Here is an 18,001-nt window from a genome sequence, read left to right as displayed (position 1 = left end):
CCAGCCTAAGCATGAAGCTTTCTAACCAGGATCAAGCAAAGAGAGAGGAAAAGGGGCAAAAGCATGGGAAAACCAGCCACAGGTAAATATACTACTTCATGCAAATTTGCATCCACCTTCACTCTCTCTGCAGGGCTGTGAAATATTAATAAAATACTGTGTTTCAGCCTTAGAGCTTTGCCCTTTTCAGAGCAGCTAGTTCACCTCTGTCCCTTAAAGAAGTAGCCTTTAGGGATCCCCATGTGTCAGGATAAAGTGGGAATACCACCCTCTGCCCTGAACAGAGGAGTCCTCGCTGGTGTCCTCTCAGCTGGCTCACTTTTCTTAGTTACTCCAGTCCCAAAAAGTGGTTAACCCCACTTCACTGTCTTAAATCAACCATCAGGCCCTGGAACCTCATAGCAAAGATTATCAAAACTATTATTTCTCTTTCACAGGATTTATATTTAAAGTTGAGGGCAACTGAGTGGTGCTACAAAGGTGACATGCCCCCTTCCTTGCCTTGCAAACTGGGAGGAAAGATTCCTTCGTTCATAATTATTATTCACTTACATTATTCGTTCATATCATAAATTGTCTATAGCTTGATATTTTAGCTGGGGTCCTAAGGCAAAAGCACTTACAGGAAACTGTGAACAGAACAAAAGATTTCAGACTGATTCCCAGTCATTTATGCAGATAAAGCATTGTGTATCAGGTATGCAACACAGCAAGTTGTATTGTACTTAAGTGTGTCCTGAAATATGTAAGTGATCCCTGTTCCTGGTATTACAATAAGATTCTAATTAAGAATACCTTTTATGTATTAAAAAACCTCTTTCTGATTTACAACCTGGCATGTCAAGTGACAGTTATGCCAGAAAGCTCCTAGATGATGGCTTTTTCAGAAGTTGCGTCCATGTGAATCTTAATTTCCCTCTCCTCCTTTAACATATTTCTGTCATATTAATTTCTTCTTTCTAGAGTTTATAAACCCATTTTTAAATCCACATGTCTGGCTCTTTCATCAAAATCTTGACAAACTGACAGCCCCCATTTCCTACAATTCTTTGCTAGTCTTATGTTAAAGTTAGGCCTCTCCTTTGTGTTAGGTTCTCAACTGGACAGAGCTATTTCTCATGTGCTTCCCCCCACCCCCACTGGCAGTCTTCACTTTAGTACTACCACATTAAAACAGCCTGGATGGAAGCACCAGTTTCGGAGTACAGCCCACTGCAACCTTCCTTGTAAAACTGCCCTTTTGAACCTGGTCAAAAAGTTGGGGGCAAAATAAAAGAAAAAAAGAAAAGCAGGAAGCTCTGTGATGCTCCCCGGTTTCACTTTGAGTCAGTGGCAAGAAGGCATAGGTGGCATCTGCCTGGCTTTAATTGCAACATGGACAAACCCTGCAAAGAGACCTGAAACAAATCCAAATGCTCTGCTGAAATACGATGCAAGCGTTATCTGCAAAAACTAAAGTGAATATTAGATAACACAGAGCTCACTGCCTAGGAATCAACCCTATTCAGAGATGATCAGCCACATTCTTGGCTTTGAATTTATTGAGTTGTTCTCATCCATAAATATTCCTTGAGAACAATGGCTGTATACTGCCAAGTTTAATGCCCTGTAAAGCATTTTAGAGGAATACTCTCGTCTCTTCTACACCACACAAGCTGTCAAGTTTGGGAAATGAAAATAAAATCCTTCTTCCTGCCAGCAAATAGTGCTACTCGTGCTCCCTTGAACTCCTTGAAGGGAAAAAAACCCTAGAAAATGTAAATAAAAGAATGCTTGATCAACTCATGTTCTAACTGAAATGTGGTTAATGAGGTATATCAAGTTCTTTTTGACGCATGAAGTGTTTAAGTGAATCCTGCCTGCAGGGTGTAGTACGTATTTAGCACACAATGTGAAGGTCCAATAGGTAACAAACACAAACAGCATGCAAAACAGTTTCATTACTTGCAGGAGCTATGCATGCAGCAAAGTTTGTTTTGCAACTAATTAAGACTTCATGCAAAAAGGGTGTCACATCCTCCAGGCAATTTGACTATGTGTATAAAAGCATTTGCTACCTAGAACTCTTCTAATCACTTTTCTTAAACTCTTCTCCTTGGTGATCCAGGTAAGTCAATTTTTAATCAATTACTTATTGTTATCTAAATATTATCCAATGATAGGTGAAACTTAGGAAATGGCAAAGGAGTATTCAGCCAGAAATAGCCTTTTTATTGTCCTTTAGTGTTTTACACTTCAGAGGTGAAAGATGGCATTTGCAAACTATGTTAACATTCAGGACAGCAGTTCATTTAAACCATGTATAGCATATGGAACACCCTCAGAACTCTAAAGAGTCTCAACTGTGAAGACTTGCATGCATCCTTTTCATATTATAAAGACTATATTTAATTAAAGAAGTTATTGATGAAAAAATATATCATTGAAGTAATATAATTATTATATTTTTTTATATACAATTTTTGTATCTGCTCACTCTCAGCTGTCTTCAAGGAAGCTTCTTTTAACAGCTGGAGAACTTGTCGTAAATGATTTCAAAATCCTACAAAGCCTGTAACTTTTTTTTTTTCTGACTAAAAGGCCACTTTTCTTCTGGTTTTCATTGAAACATATTGATAAAGTTGAGTTTTAAATCTAGAAGGAGCATACAAGTGTTCCTTTTCACCCCTTCTGAGGGATAGTAGGATGAGCTGAAGGATCCCTACACTTAGACTGACCTGTAGCAGGAATTCTTTTTCCAAAGGCAAAACTAGTCATTTCAGATCCAGCTCTTTAGCTGGTAAAGTATTGTTGTTGCCTTTTTCTTACCTTCAAGACAAAGGCATAAGGTCAATTGGAAAAAGCTGAAGATGCAGCCCTCAGGATTGGAGAAGGCAGCTATAGTGTGTAATGAAACAAGATATTTAGACACATAAAACCACCTCTGAATTTTGTCTCCTGGGGTAATTGTGGGGACTCATTTGGGAAATCAGTTCAGGACCATTTTTTATGCCAGCCCTTAGTCTCTTCTACATCAGTTTCACAAAGATAAATTGAAGAAAATTATCCCTTCTCCCTCACTCTGTTTGTTACTGAATTGTGCCTCATTAGTGTAGGCACAATTCAGGGCAAGGACATATTGTTAATCTGTAATTATACAATGCCTAGGAAAATCTGGCCTTCATACCAGGTGTAGTTTTAAAGAGCTGTGTGATTTCAAATATAAGATACTGTAATTTAGATGGTATATAATGTGTCTAATAAAAGATGGGTGGATCTCCATCCCAGATCATACTGCTCCATTTCTAATCAGGTGAGATGAGGCAAGTGGCTTCACTTCCTATGTTTTGGTTTGCCAGTGCAGTGAGGATTAATACTGAAGTTTAAAAATTGGAGTTGAGTTTGGGTTGTGGCTTTCAGTACAGTTTGAATTGGTAATAGAAGTAAGAGAAGAAGAACAGACAAGCAATAGCAGAAGAGTGTTTTAGGATGAAAACAGTAGCGATCTGGAAAATATCATCATATATTGAAATAATGACGATCAAAGGGTTATTTTGGAAGGAGATTTAGTGGGTGGAAAAAGGAAAGTGGACAAACATGTAACTATCACATGAATTTAGCAATTTCCCCTTTTGCCATCAACCATGACATCCAGTATGCAACCCTGTCTTCCCAAAATCTTGATGTCTCATACATAAACTTTTTGCTAGACTAACAACTGCCTTTTCTCCTCTCCTCTTCTTGTGTTACAGGTGTGGATCTGTCCCATGTCTCCCTACGAGTGCTGCCTGCCACCTGGGCTGATGTGCCCTGAGCCATTTGCCCTCACCTCCAATGAGACCTATGTCATAAAATACCCTGATACAGTAATGGACATAGTGGAGCCTGACCTGCCAGTGTATTCTGTGATATATCCCGGCCCAACTCTCACCACTTTTCCTCAGCAAACCATAGTGGGATCTACTGCCTTGTTCGATGTCAGAAACTTGCTTGGTTCCAGGGGATTTAATGGGTTTAGGGGTATGTGTGGTTCTGGGAGAGCATGTAACTCATTTTATGATATAGGGAACTTTAATCCTTCTTTTCCTCACTTGTCCATACCCTTTTGTTATAGAACTTGCAGACCAACCTAAATCCTGCATGGATATCTGTGGATAAAGTGAAAAGCAGTACTGAACAATAAGAAAGATCACGACTAAGTTTATGGATAATGGATTATAGAAGTGCTAAGTTCCTACAGTTCCCAGTAGAGTCAATAAAGCATGGGCTTCCTGGCACTAGACCTGCATGAGGACTTGAATTTCCAAACTTCAAGAAACTGATTTTTCACTATTGATCTTATTCAAAATTAGAATAAAATAAAAAATAAAGGAAAAAACAAAAGAATGCTCCAAGAAACAAGATTTAAAAAGAAAACAACAGAAACATTTTTGGTTTGAGGAAAATGTATCTCAATAAATTCAAGTTTTTATGCCAATATTGACTTTCTATTATCAATTTGTCCTGAAATGAAAACCACCAAATATTTCAAAATTAGATGACTAAAAATCCTGGGTTCCAAAATCAGTTTTATCAAAATACACATTCATTTGTATATTTTGCGGAACCAGCATTTACAATTTAAAAAAAAACAAACAAACAAACAAACAAAAAAAAAACAAAACCAAAAAGTCAGCGCTACTTGGCATTTCTTAAGACTAGGCATTTTGCAAGCCTTTCTTGTGCTTTATTTCTGCTTAGAGCCATGATGCAATGGTTTTCCAACTTATTTTTCTGCCTATACCTCATTGGATGCAAGCCAGGGCAAAACCAAATTCCAACTTCAAGCAATTGTAATAACAGGTATCTTCATAAAATAACTCAGCAAAGAAGAACATTCTATGTAAAATCATGGAACTGGAGATTCATTGTAGACCCTCATGAAGTCCTGGAACTCTTCTGATTATATCCTATCCATCACATTTTGCACATGTATATTCAGCTTCTCATTCCCATTAAATATTGCCATGCAGCATACACTTCTGGGGTTTCCTTTTGGTCTGCATTTCATTTTTGAACACTTTGTGAGTGCCACTGTAAGAGGTGTTGTTACCTTCCTGAGGCTCAGCACTTATATCAGCATTAACTAAGTCACCACTCAATATTTATAAGCTTTTGCATGTTTTGAGACCTCAGCCAAACTGCAGAGAAGAAAGATGCTGCTGGCTCTGGAGGATGCTTCACCCTGCTCAGTGGCCGGCCAGTCCACCTCTGAAGCAGGTCACAGAAAGCTGGCAGGCTCTGCAGCAGGGAGCACCGCAAAACCTCCTCCCGACTCCTTCTCAGGCTCTTAAAGATGAAGAGATTTTAATTAATTGAAGTATTATGAGGAATTTCCCAGCCTATTTCAAACAAGCGTGTAGATGAGGCCATTAGTGACATGGTTCAGTGGTGGACTTGGCAGTAATGGTTGGACTCAATGAACTTAAATGTCTTTTTCAAACCAGTTATTTCTATGATTTTGTTCAAAATAGAACAAGTATCATTGGCTAAGTATGAACAGGCAGCAGCAGGGCACTATAACCCTTTCTCTGGGTCATTTCTTTGGGAGAATTTGTGCAAAAAAGGATCTATAATGTAGATACATGCAACTTCATAGCACAAAGAATATATATCGGCCAACATACAGTAATAGTTAGGACTAATGAGTTATTAGGCTGAGCATTAGACCTTTTCCTCATTGTAATTCCCAGGGGACAGTTTCCAACAGCCTTCTCCATCGCCTAGGGTATTTTCTCCATATTAGTCTACTCAAGTTATTGGAGTCTGCAAATTAAACCTGCCACTTCTTTTCCCATAAATCAAATTCAATTCAGGTGGCTCCTATATGATTCTTTCAGTAATAACAAATACAGCTTTCAAAATACTTCATAAGCATTAATTATATTTGTACACATGCAGAGCATTGCGAAACTAAGCCTCTGCCTTCAGATTTAGACAACCCAGGTGTTACTTGAGCAACACCTTCAATTTAGAAATACATGCATGAGCTTATTTACTTTTTTTAGGGGTTTTTTTCTTTAGTTTTAAACAAATCACCTCAGTGTTTTGTTTTAAATGTCATGGGACAAATCCCAAGGGAGTGGAAGCCAGACATCTTGCCTTCCTTCAGCAATGCAGTATGCACTATGCTCAGTTTGCTCAGCTCAGAATCATAGAACCAATCAGGTTGGAAAAAACCTTTAAGCTCATCAAGTGCCGCCATTCTTCCAGCACTGCTAAGGCCACCACTAAACCATGTCACTGAAGGCCTCATCTGCACAGTGTGTGAACACTTCAAGGGATGGTGACTCCACCACTGCCCTGGGCAGCCTGTTCCAATGCCTTTCAGTGAAGAAATTGTTCCTAATATCCAACCTAAACCTCCCCTGGTGCAGCCTGAGGTTGTTACTCATGTCTTTTGAATATCAGTGCCCTGTAACAGTCTAGCCCTATGAATGGGTCTCCAGTGGTGAATTTAATAGCAGATCAACAAGCCAAACACTAATAGCTACCATCCACCACTAAAGTTACACCACTGTTTACTGTCACTACACTTGTCCTAAAAATTTAGGTGCTTGTTTGTAGTGTTGTGATGGAGGACCCCTGCTCATTTGGATGTAGATTGTGTCTGTCCTTTCCTTCTGCTTCCCTAAGGTTCTGTGCAAAACCTGTGTTGTTCAACGTAACCATGAATTACCTGACATATATGTGCCACATGTACTTTTGCTGTGAATACACTCCACTGCTATGTGGCCCAGGCCTTTGGGCAACAGCCGTGCTATAAAGGAGGGCGGGCACGTGCCGCAGTGATAGAAAGCTCCACATGGCTGTAGTTTGCAGGAAGGGGAAGGATTGCAGGGGCTCAGATTGTGTACTAGAAGTCTGGTTTCCCTACAACCTGGGTTTTGATTTAATCAGATTTATATTCCCAGCTACCTCTAACATGTGGAATGCCTCTCTGAGGGTCAGCCAGGGCAAAGTCATTTACTGGGAAATCTCCAAGTGTCCTCAAGGAAAGAGTTTCGAAATACTTTGTGCTTTGTATTGATTTACATTGACAAAGTGCTTATTATAAAGTTAATATCGTGTAATTCCATTTAGATGTCCTGGAATCAGATCTTTACTAAAGTAGCTCTTCATTTAGATCTGATAAGCCTTGAATGTGCAAAGGGATTGTTCATCATCTCAAAAACTTTCTCATGTGCAGACTCCCCATTCCCTATTGTCCACATCATCCTTCTCTTTCCCTCTCTAGTTTCAGAGAGTTTCTCCTATGTGCAGGATCAGGATAGAGTGTTCTTAAATTCTCATCATTTCTTGCTCATTTTCTAAATTCACATCTTTTACATTGTTGGGCTGTTCATCCTGGAGAAGACTGCATGGAGATCTCACAGCAGCCTTCCAATACCTGAAGGGGGCCTAAAAGGATGCCAGACAGAGACTGTTCATCAGGGATTGTAGTAATAGGACAAGGGGTAATGGGTTTAAACTTAAACAGGGGAAGTACAGGTTAGATATAAGGAAGAAGTTCTTTACTGTGAGGGCGGTGAGGCACTGGAACAGGTTGCCCAGGGAAGTGGTAAGCACTCCACCCCTGACAGCATTCAAGGCCAGGGTGGACAGAGGTTTGGGAGACATGGTCTAGTGTGAGGCATCCTTGCCCATAGCAGGGTGTTGGAATTAGATGATCTGAAGGTCCTTTCCAACCCAAACCATTCCATGATTTTATGATTCTGTGTTTGTTCATACCAAGTTTTTGGTCCGCACTCTCAAGGAACCTTCCAGCAATAACACCTACCTACAGTTATATATAGAAGAAAAGTTCAAAATCCTCATCTCAAACATGTTTTTGCCTTTCCCACACAAAAGATTGGAACAAATAAAGAGGATGAATCAAAACTTTTCTTATCAGACTCCTTACATTCAAATATCAAGTAATAGCATCACTTTAAATTACACATAAAATCTTCATTCTTGATACATTGTTAATACAGTCATCATTAGTTCTAAACCTTGACCTGTGAGTACTTCAATTCCCATTAAAAGTCAACCCCCCAGGGCAGATATGTGAGAGCAGATGTCTGTGCTGGACAGCATTTCTCACCCTCTAACCAACAGAAGCCTGAGGTCTGCCAAGGAGGACACAGGGTGAATCACATCAGATTTAGCTGCTACACCCACAGATTGCTAAAAACACTTCATTCATTCTCCTGCATGATTTGTTTACATTCCTGTGGTTTTTTCCTGATTAAATAATTTCAAATTTCCATGCCATAAATTGTCTTTAAAATTTGAGATGAATGAATGTGTGGGATTCCCCTGCAGGGTTAAAATTCACTTGTTAAATATATCCTGTTGAAGGCTGAGCACAAATACTTTCAAAGAACTTTGTGAAGGCTGTACAACATCTTCTACAAGCACCACACTATGGTATTAGACATCACCAGTGTTTCGGCAAGCTCTGATACCACACAACTCAAAACTACCCTTTTTTTTTCTTTTTTAATACATCAAGACTGATTCTGTATGTTGGCTACTCATTAGGAAACAATTGTGCTTTAAGGCAACATCTCAAATCTGCACACTGTATTTCAGATAACATGACTGAAAATGACAGATTTTAAAGATTAATAAAGCAAATATGCACCAGCTGAGGATCTAATTCTGCATTTCTAACATTTTCATATGTCTGCCATCCAACCTCTCATTTAAAGCAGGATAACTCTGAATTCAGACCATAATGCTGAGGGTTCCCTTCATGGGCAATTTTTTTCCTCCTGCTTATACAGAATCAGTGGAATGATTTAGGTTGGAAAGGACCTTAAGATCATCTAGTTCCAACACCCCACGATGGGAAGAGACTCCTCACACTAGACTATGTCACCCAAGGCTCTGTCCAACCTGGCCTTGAAAACTGCCAGGGATGGGGCAGCCACAGCTTCTCTGGGCAACCTGTTCCAGTGCCTCACCACCCTCACAGTAAATAGCTTCTTCCTTTTAACTAACCTGGACTTGCCCAGATTTATCAATTTGAACCCCTCTTGTTTCAGTTTATTATTTATTATTATCTTCATTCATTCCCCTGCCATATATCTTCTCAAATGGCCCAGCTTATCTTCTCTTTAACTTGTGCTCACCTGGAATGGCAGTTCAGCCTTTAACTTTTGTGCCATCCATTCCTGATCTATAAATGGTGACAATAGCTCCTTCCCCATTTCTTGTCAGACTGATGTTCTGAGATCTGATCCAATTCAGGGAACATCCCTTATGTTGCTATGTCATAGCCAGCACAATGTAGCCTTCATTTTAATTGTGACATTACAGGTAACATAAAGCTGATTTATACAGTTATGACCCAGCCTGGTTTGCTCCTTATCTCTAGGAAACCAGCCACTATCTTCAGCATCCATAATTATATGTATATTGACAAAAGATAACAATTCTCTGAAGGCAAGGGCTTACGCATGACAGAAGGAAAACAGTTTGCTACCTGCTGCCTAATGCCATACAATGAAGAGCTGAGGTGGTTGCTTGGGAAGTGGGTAATAAAAAAAAAAAAAAACAAAACAAAAAAACAAAACAAAACAAGCTCATGACTTAAAAGGAAAGTGAGGCAGGTTGTGTAATGTCATCTGGGGCAACCAGAGGGAGCTGTGGAGAGCAAATCTTGCAGAGCTAACTCAGCATCTTGTGACTTACCTGCATGACTCGGGTTTCCACCTATAAACCAAGAAACAGGATTAACAATAGATAGAAATCATGCCGTGATCAGGGAGAGCATACAACATAAGTATACTCCAAATATATTTTACAACATCTAAATAATTTCAGAACAAGCTAGCATCCTGATTTTCTTGTATTACAATACATTTCACTACTGTTCTCGTAAGCACGTAGTGAGGGTGGTGTCTGCCTTCTGCCCTACATCATGCCCTTCCCTTCTGTGCTCCTTCAAGATTTCTTTCTTCTAAGTTTATCATGCCAAATGATAAGGTTTTTGACAGTATTGCCATTTTTTCAGTATACATGATCTAGTTTTATCCCAGCTAGAAGTGAGAAAAAAAAGTTAAAGTCCTGGGTCTCCAACTGTATTTTGTTTTTTTTTGCTGGTCTGCTAAGCCCCAGATACCTGTGGTAAAGCCAAAGCTGGGGTGCATCCCAGCCCTCCACACTTGTGAAGGAGTGAGAAGGCTGGAAAGCCTTCCAGAAGCCAGCCAGCAATTGCACACATCATGAGGCCATCATACAAGAAAGTTTTACCCACAAAAGGTTATCAAAAGACCTTCAGAAAAGCCTCTGTTCTCTTAAGATGGCAAATATGCTGGAGAAGACCATCCTTCTCCCTCTCATGTACCCATTCCATGAATTACTTTTTTCTAGTAGCTGTAGTTCTGTTAAATCATGCTCTTTCTGCCATAAATTAGGATTTATGAGGTGTTTCTGGAAACACCCTGCATAATTAAACACCATGGGAATGTTTCGAGGACCGAAAGTGTTTCACAAACATTTATTAATGCATTGCCTATGCAAATAGTTGTATTATCATAATAGCTGTAGGTGACGCCTAGTGTTGGGCAATAGTATCACCTTAAAGGAGATTTATCAAGGTCATTTCTGGCATTGTCCTAATTAGGCTGTGATTCATTGCCTCAAATTTTGGCTTATTCAACTTTCACTTGTTTGTATAAAATCAGAAAGCCAAAGCTTCTGATGGTGTAAGAACTAGTAGATCTATACACTACTACATAACTATTGCTACCAATCTGTACCTATATTTCAGTTCACACTTGTCTAATGGGCAGAATTCTTGCTGATATAGTATGTGTTCAGATGATGTAAGCAAGTAGAGCCTCTTTGAAGTGAAGAGAATGAATGTTGCAGACCTGCATCAGCAGAGCATCCATCCCCAAGCGTTTTCCTTTGATTACTTCTTCATTAGCAAATGCTCCTGACTCAGCTTTACAAACAAAACTTCTGTGCTCTGAAGTTGAACTGGTTTGACCACATAAACCATATCTTAGCTAGGCAACAGCCATTATTTTTGCTGTCCCTGTCTTACACAAGGATATAATTTTCTAAAACAATTTAAAATTAATAGGCACCAACAATATTAACATTCTATATTGTGGTGTATGCAGTCTGCATTATTGTCTGCACTTTATTGACTTTATTACATTTCTTGGTCACTCTATAGCAGTTAGTACTCAACAGAGCACTAAACACAAACTGCAGGGGGAGTAGAAGAAGGGGAAGAAGAGAAAATTTTGCGTAGGATTATTACATTATGGGAGAATTCTGAAGACTGAATTAGTTTGTAGTCAAGGGATTTCATCTTAATATGACAGCAAGGATTCAGCTCCAAGTTCTGTCATGGATCTCCCAAATGCCACAGAGTTCAAGTGAGAGAAGAATCCAGGGTGCTTTGCTAGAATTCTTTTGTGGGGGTGACTTTCATACTTGCTATATGTGTATTAATACCAATGTTTTGAACTAAGAGTTTCGATGTGAACCTTGGAAGGGAGATGTCAGGCCTTGAGCAACCTGGTCTAGTGGGAGGTGTCCCTGTCCATGGCAGGGGTTTTGAATGGATGATCTTCAGTCCTTCCTGACCCAAACCATTCTATGATTCTAAGATTCTGTATCTTCCAGCTAGGAACTACCAAAGAGTTAGAACCAAGAAGCACTGACAACTTAGGCAGGGGAAGAAAAATAATCTAGACTGTATTTTTAGCTACACTGTGAGCTCCTGTGACATATGACATTCATCCTACCTTGTTAGGATCAAACCATGAAAATCTGAGGCCAACTCTGCCACAGCACACACCAACAGGCTGAACATTACCCCATCTGCTACCGATTGACTCACCTCTGCCCCTATGCACAAGGTGATGGGAGGCTCCCATGCACACAGTGGCTCCCTCCAGTGGCAGAGGCTACTGGGAGGAACTGTCAAAGTGCTCATGCAGTACACCCATATTCCCAGAAATCCCTTCACCACACTCACTCTTCCCACCGGAGGGAAGTTTCATGCACCAAAATGTCAAACATATTTAAATTAATTAAATCCATCAGCAGCATGGTGTTTATGACACAATGCATTTATGACATTAATTATTCTTATTTTATATGGAGCCCATAAAGATCCCCTGGGCTGTGGAGCTTATCAAGAATATTCTGAAGACATCAGGAAATGAGATTCCAAATGAAGTTCACAAACATCTGTTACTAAGGCATACATGAAAATTATTTTAATAGCAATAATATCCCAGTGGATTTAGACTGCTCTGACCTATGCATCTGAAATATGAAAAACATTCAATCTACTCATTTTAAGCTTCATAATTGGAGATGGCTTCATCTTTATTTAAAAGATAAATCTGTGAGTTTTGCTCTTTAAAGTTTTAGCACCAGCTACTTCCCTGGCTAAAGAGCACATCCATAAACCTTATTAACATTATATCAGATGAAAACCAAACTCTGTCTTTCTAGAGATTTAGCTAACCATGGAGACACTTACTAGATGTTACCTTATATTTCCAATAAGGAAATCTTGTGTGTGTTGCCACACTGTGCGTTGCCCCATGCAGTGGTGTTTTTAGCAAAGATAAGTCCCCAGAAGCCTATTAATCCTTACTGCATTTTTAATTCTTAATGAAATCAGTAGAGTAAAACCAGGAAATTTCAAGATTAAAAGAACTTGCAAGTTACCATCTGCATTTTGCGTTATTACCCAACTCAGCTTCAGATAATCATAAACAGTGAACAAAACAATTACTGCAACTACAGCAGTAATACATGCAACAGGGTTTGGTTCATAAGTAATTAAGGCCTTTATACAAAGGGTGTCTCAGCTCCTCCAGGCAATCTAATAAAGGGTATAAATACTCTCTCCATGCAAGTTTTTTCTAACTGCTTCTCTTGACTTGTTCTCTCCGGTGCGCTGAGTAAGTCTGATTTGACAACTATAAAAACCTTGAGTTTCATTTTGCTTTATCATGAATTTTTTGTTAAAATTGGGACTAAATCCTGCATAAATATTCTGGCTGTGAGGGACATTAATAAGCATCTTTCAGCAGAGGCTTTCTATACTAGATAAAAGATGCAAAAATAAAAGTAAGGGCTTCTCAAGACTGATTTGGGCTGTTAATTTCATGGGGGAATTAGGAATTTCAGTCTTAGTCCTGAAATATTTTTAGCAGAGCTCTGAGAACAAATTTTGCTTTTGGTTTGGCTTATCTGGTTTACAAGGGGGATTGAGCAGCTGTTAGGTGGGGGATTTCACAGATAACTATTGAAGTAAAAATCCTTGTTCAAAGTTAGTTTTGTGTAGTTCTAGACATGCAGCGCTGCTGCTGTTCATAACCTAGCCATCCTTAGCTAAATGGAGTCACAAGCTACACCAAGTGATGATTAGATATTATCATTAATGTAACAGTGGGAATAAGCATTCATTTCTATTAAAACTCCACTAGTATTTCAATGTGGCTTAACCGAGATTAAATTAAGCATTTTTTAAGTTAAATTTGTGTACTAACCTAGAAGTATTTGGGGTAAAATGCTATGCCTGGGTTTTTTTGTTTTTTTTTTTTTTTTCCTTGTATTTTGTTTTTTCTCCCCAGAATGATACATTTCAGGATAGATTTGCTTTGCTCTGAGCTAAGTAAACAGATCAAGGAGCTCGGTGGCAACTCCCCTGTGCCAGCACTTTGTTAGTACCTGGTGAAAAATGGCACTGAGCTTCTGAAGTAAAGTTGTTTTCAGGATATTTTTACTGTATGTTTGGCAATGAAATATCTTATTTACCAGAAAGTATTGCTGGCTACGTATTTTAGATCCTGTATTTTACCTCTCCATAGATAAGACTGGCTGATTTCGGAGATTAGCTCCAAATTGCACACCATCAGCTTTAGAAACTTCCTGCATTTTCTGTTTAGGAGAGCTGCAAAGCTGCCTGAAGCCTTACTTTTGTCTTCCAAATGTTCTCAAGGACAGCAGCACACAGGACTTAACTGGAAGTAAAACAATACTTTCTCCTTATTCATCATAATAAGGCATCTTTGATTTACAAGCTTAAAATACAATGCAATGCTATACAATGGAGAACCAGTAAAATAAATAAACAGTATGAAATGTGTTTAACCTTAACAGAAGCTGAAGTTTTCTTATTTGGGCTGACAACATTTTAAGTTATGTGTCCAACTAAACCAGTATTTTTAAACCCCCATTTATTCTTACCTTACATTTTTCTGTGTTTTACTGGAACACTTTAGCATCGAAAATAACAGGAATCTGCAAGGAAAATCATGTAGGAACTTAATCGGGCTGCTAAAGAGATGATCTAACACTCAAAGTTATTAAAAAACCCGGATCATTTTCCCCTTGCTCCCTTATGGTCCGTCTGCAAAACACAGGCTGAGAAGCTGTGTGGGAGGAAAAGAAATGCTGTGGGAACAAGTTCAAACTTGTCTCCAGGAAACACCACAAAGGACGGGGAGGTTTTAGAGCAGATGTCAGTTTTGGAGTCGGCACACAAAGAAAAGGGAGGGGTTTTGCTCTCCCAGAGCAAAAGAAAGAAAGAGGGCAAGCTTGAAGTAGCAAATTAGAAAGGCCAAACAGATGCAAGCTAAGTGAAAGGTGGTAGATAGCGTGAAAGGAGTTTAACTACTGTCTTTAGCCAAATTATCTCTGTCTAGAGATCTCGCAGAACTGCTCTTTGAAGTGTCAATAACCAACTGCGTAGATTTTTATTGTTTTTACTAATTGTGCAAATAAATTGCAGGCATTCCCTTACCACGGCCAGGCAATGGCTTCTGAGCAGCTGGCATGCACCAACCCCTGCGATGCCAAGTGTCCCCAACCCCTGGCCACCAGCAGCAACGAGCCCTGCGTCGTGGCCTGTGGTGACTCCCGGGTGATCATATACCCACCCCCCGTCGTTGTCACCTTCCCAGGGCCCATCCTCACCACCTACCCGCAGCAAACCGTCGTGGGAGCCTCAGAGCCCTCCGAGGTGGCCCTAGCAGAGGCTCCCACAGCAGCACCTCTGCCAGCGGAGACAATGGGGAGGCTGGAGGCAGCAACTGAGAAAGCTGCAGCCCCTGTCATCGCCCGACCTGAGCTACGGTGTGCCCCTAAATACTCCTACACCTATTCTTCCCAATGGACACATCCATGCAATTCGTACCGCTCTGGGAAGCGGTGGACATACTGAGGTGTGCACAGAGTGGTTTAAAGAAGCAGCAAAGGAAACTCAAGATGCAAATTGGGGGTGGAGCTGATGGGCACCAGCCCCAGTGTTGGGTGGTGTCTGGCTGCAAATGAGAACTGCGAATGCTCAGCACCTGTGAAAGGCAGGTTCGTGTGTGCATTTTCTCATTTTGCCTTTAGTTTAGATCTGTTATTCTCTGGCTTTCCACGTTAGTCATCTGCTTACATTGTGCTTTGTCTTATTTCAGTTATATTATTGACACTGAACTTAGAGTGGTGACTTAGGATGCTAGAAATTGCACACAGCAACTGTGCCAAGGAAGAAACCCCATTTTTTATAGACTGCATCACTTTAACCCTGGTGATTAGCCAGAACCTCACTGATCCCTGGAAAGATGGTGTTTATATTCTGTACAATTTTGTTTCAGAATTGTAGAAAAGCTGTCTCTTCCGAAATAAATTTTCTGTACCAAAGTCTGCCTCCTGATTTTCATTATCATAATTATTTCCTTCTTCTTTTACTTAGCGATTGAATATATAGTAAATTTATCCTTGATCATAGGTTTTCCATGTTTCTTCTTCAAGTGCAAAGGTCACAAAATCCCAGGAATACTTTTCTACACAATGTCATTAAATACATGCTGAACCATTTGACACTTCCCCAGGCCCAGCCTGAGTCTCTCTGGAAGTTGCCACTTGTAACAGCAATCCCTGCAAGACCTCAGGTAATGCTCAGGTGCTAATTTGACACTTCCATCTCAGGACACAGCAACTTTCCCAGCTTAAAGCAAGATGTGGATATTGCAGTGCAGCCAGAGGGGTGCAGAAATGCAGAGCCCACACATGTCCTCCCCACACATTCTGCAGAGCTTCCCTGAGGTCACAGGGGGAAGGATGCCCTCAAACTGCCCACAGATGACAGCACTCATGAATGCACCAGCCCCATTGCATGGCGAATGCTCAGTGCATCACACCAAGCATCATGACTGGGTGGGAAGAGGGTGCAGAGTAGGAGTAGGAAAGAAATATTCCACTAGTTTAACTTTCCCCTACAGACCAAAAAAGACCCAGAAAGTGGTATTTCACCTTTGAAATCTGTCTTTTGTAATGAATCTCGTGATTTGCTAGAACATCCCTACCTTGCAGTTCAAAACACTTTTCTGAGAGAAATTCAGAGCTTCCACAAATGTGATAAGCAGATTAATGTTGATGTAACATTTCACACTATTGCTCTGGAATTATTGCTCACATTATTGATCTAGAGATAGTAACAGCAAAGTGAAGAATAAATTCAGACAAAAAAGTTAATTGTTCTTGGTTTAAGGGTGGAAAATACAATGGAAAATGTGAGCAACAAACAAACAAACAAAAAAACCAAAACAGAAGCAGTGACTGGAAAAACAAAAATCATGAAGCTGCCAAAATGGTCAGCGTTGCAATGCAACACAGCTTTCACTGCAGTTTGGGGGGGGAGTTGAGAGAAGAGACATGGATGAGGTAAAGGGCAGCTGATATCTCATAGCAAATGGCATCAACCATGTGCAAAAGCAGGCATCCATCATAGGGTTACACTGACATGGGAAGTGAGGCATAAAAAGGTACTGAAGGGAGCAGGAGGAAGACATAGCTTGGCAACAAGGAGACGTGAAGCATCCAAGCTCTGAGTTCCAGAAGAGTTCAAAGGATGTCCTTCCTTAAGGCATCATGATGACGTACCACAGGCTTTCCTGGAGCTATATGTCATCTGCAGCTGGAACCACCTGCGGCTTAGCAGCTCCCACAGCTGGCACCAAAGGACAAGAGACCTCAGCCCCAGCCACCATATCCACAGCCCCCAGAGCCTCTGCAGCTGCCAAAGCCTCCAAAGCCTCCATAGCCACCACAGTCGCCATAGCCTCCATAGCCATCAAGGCATCTGTAGCCTCATATATCCCAGAGCCTCCATAATCACCACGACCACCAAAATTGCCACCGTAGCTGCCAGCAATGGCAGGGACTCCCGCTGAGCCCACAGCGCTGTGCTGCGGGAAGGGGCTGAGGATGGGTCCGGGGAAGGTGACCACCGTGGCTGGGGGCTGGATCACCACCGAGGAGCTCTGGCACTGATGCACACTCTTCTTTCTGAAGAGAAGAATGTCCTGATGCAGCCTGTGTGCCCCTTCCTGTGGGGTGGCCGCCCCATGCCCCCTGGCTGACACCACCAACGAGCCCTGCGTGCGTCAGTGCCAGAGCTCATCTGTGGTGATTCAGCCCCCAGCTTCGGTGGTCACCTTCCCTGGACCCATCCTCAGCTCCTTCCAGCAGCACAGTGCTGTGGGCTCAGCAGGAGTCCCTGCTATTGCCGGTGGCTACGGTGGCAGTTATGGAGGCCATGGTGGTTATGGAGGCTATGGTGGCTCTGGTGGCTACGGAGGCCTTGGTGGCTATGGGGGCTATGGAGGCTACGGTAGCTGTGGATGATATGGAGGCTTTGGTGGATATGGAGGCTTTGGTGGCTGAGGAAGATATGGTGGCTGGGGCCGAGGTCTCCTGTCCTTTGGCGCCAGCTGTGGGAGCTGCTAAGCCGCAGATGATTCCAGCCACAGATGGCAGAGATCTCCAGGAATGTAACTGGCACTTCCCAATATGATGCCCATTGGAAGAACATGCCTTCAACACTGCTGCCATCCAGAGACTGGATGCCTCCTACCTGCTGGTTTCCCAGCTCTTCCTTCCTCCTGCCCTCCTTGAGCATAAATTTAAGACTTGTTGCCCCCTTTGGGGGCTTTTCTGCTCTTCCTCACATAGGAGACCA

The 18,001-nt window shown here is 41.1% G+C and overlaps 2 protein-coding genes and 1 pseudogene across 2 annotated transcripts in view; 2 read left to right on the top strand and 1 right to left on the bottom strand.

Moving 5' to 3' along the window:
* The first annotated feature begins 12,829 nt into the window (after nucleotides 1–12,829).
* Nucleotides 12,830–15,589, top strand: LOC133215549 (feather keratin 4-like). Its single transcript, XM_061359623.1, has 2 exons — nucleotides 12,830–12,944; nucleotides 14,780–15,589. The coding sequence occupies exon 2, from the start codon at nucleotides 14,804–14,806 to the stop codon at nucleotides 15,209–15,211; it is 408 nt and encodes a 135-aa protein (XP_061215607.1). The 5' UTR covers nucleotides 12,830–12,944; nucleotides 14,780–14,803; the 3' UTR covers nucleotides 15,212–15,589.
* A 1,424-nt stretch (nucleotides 15,590–17,013) lies between these two features.
* LOC133215547 (claw keratin-like) overlaps nucleotides 17,014–18,001 on the bottom strand; it is a 6,654-nt gene continuing 5,666 nt past the window's right edge. The window contains exon 2 of the mRNA XM_061359621.1: nucleotides 17,014–17,113. Within this exon, the coding sequence (XP_061215605.1) occupies nucleotides 17,014–17,113 (100 nt within the window). The remainder of the gene's footprint in view (nucleotides 17,114–18,001) is intronic.
* LOC133215546 (claw keratin-like) lies at nucleotides 17,341–17,769 on the top strand (annotated as a pseudogene).

Source organism: Neopsephotus bourkii, unplaced genomic scaffold (assembly GCF_033783945.1).
Source record: "Neopsephotus bourkii isolate Nb327-2 ecotype Australia unplaced genomic scaffold, CSIRO-AGI_Nbou_v1 NB_989, whole genome shotgun sequence".
NCBI classification, from domain to species: domain Eukaryota; kingdom Metazoa; phylum Chordata; class Aves; order Psittaciformes; family Psittacidae; genus Neopsephotus; species Neopsephotus bourkii.
The sequence above is the reverse complement of the archived record's forward strand: the minus strand, read 5'-3'. Positions and strand labels throughout refer to the sequence as shown.

Coding starts and splice junctions, on each gene's coding strand:
- LOC133215549 (XM_061359623.1), top strand. CDS start 14,804: ATGGCTTCTGAGCAGCTGGCATGCACCAACCCCTGCGATGCCAAGTGT.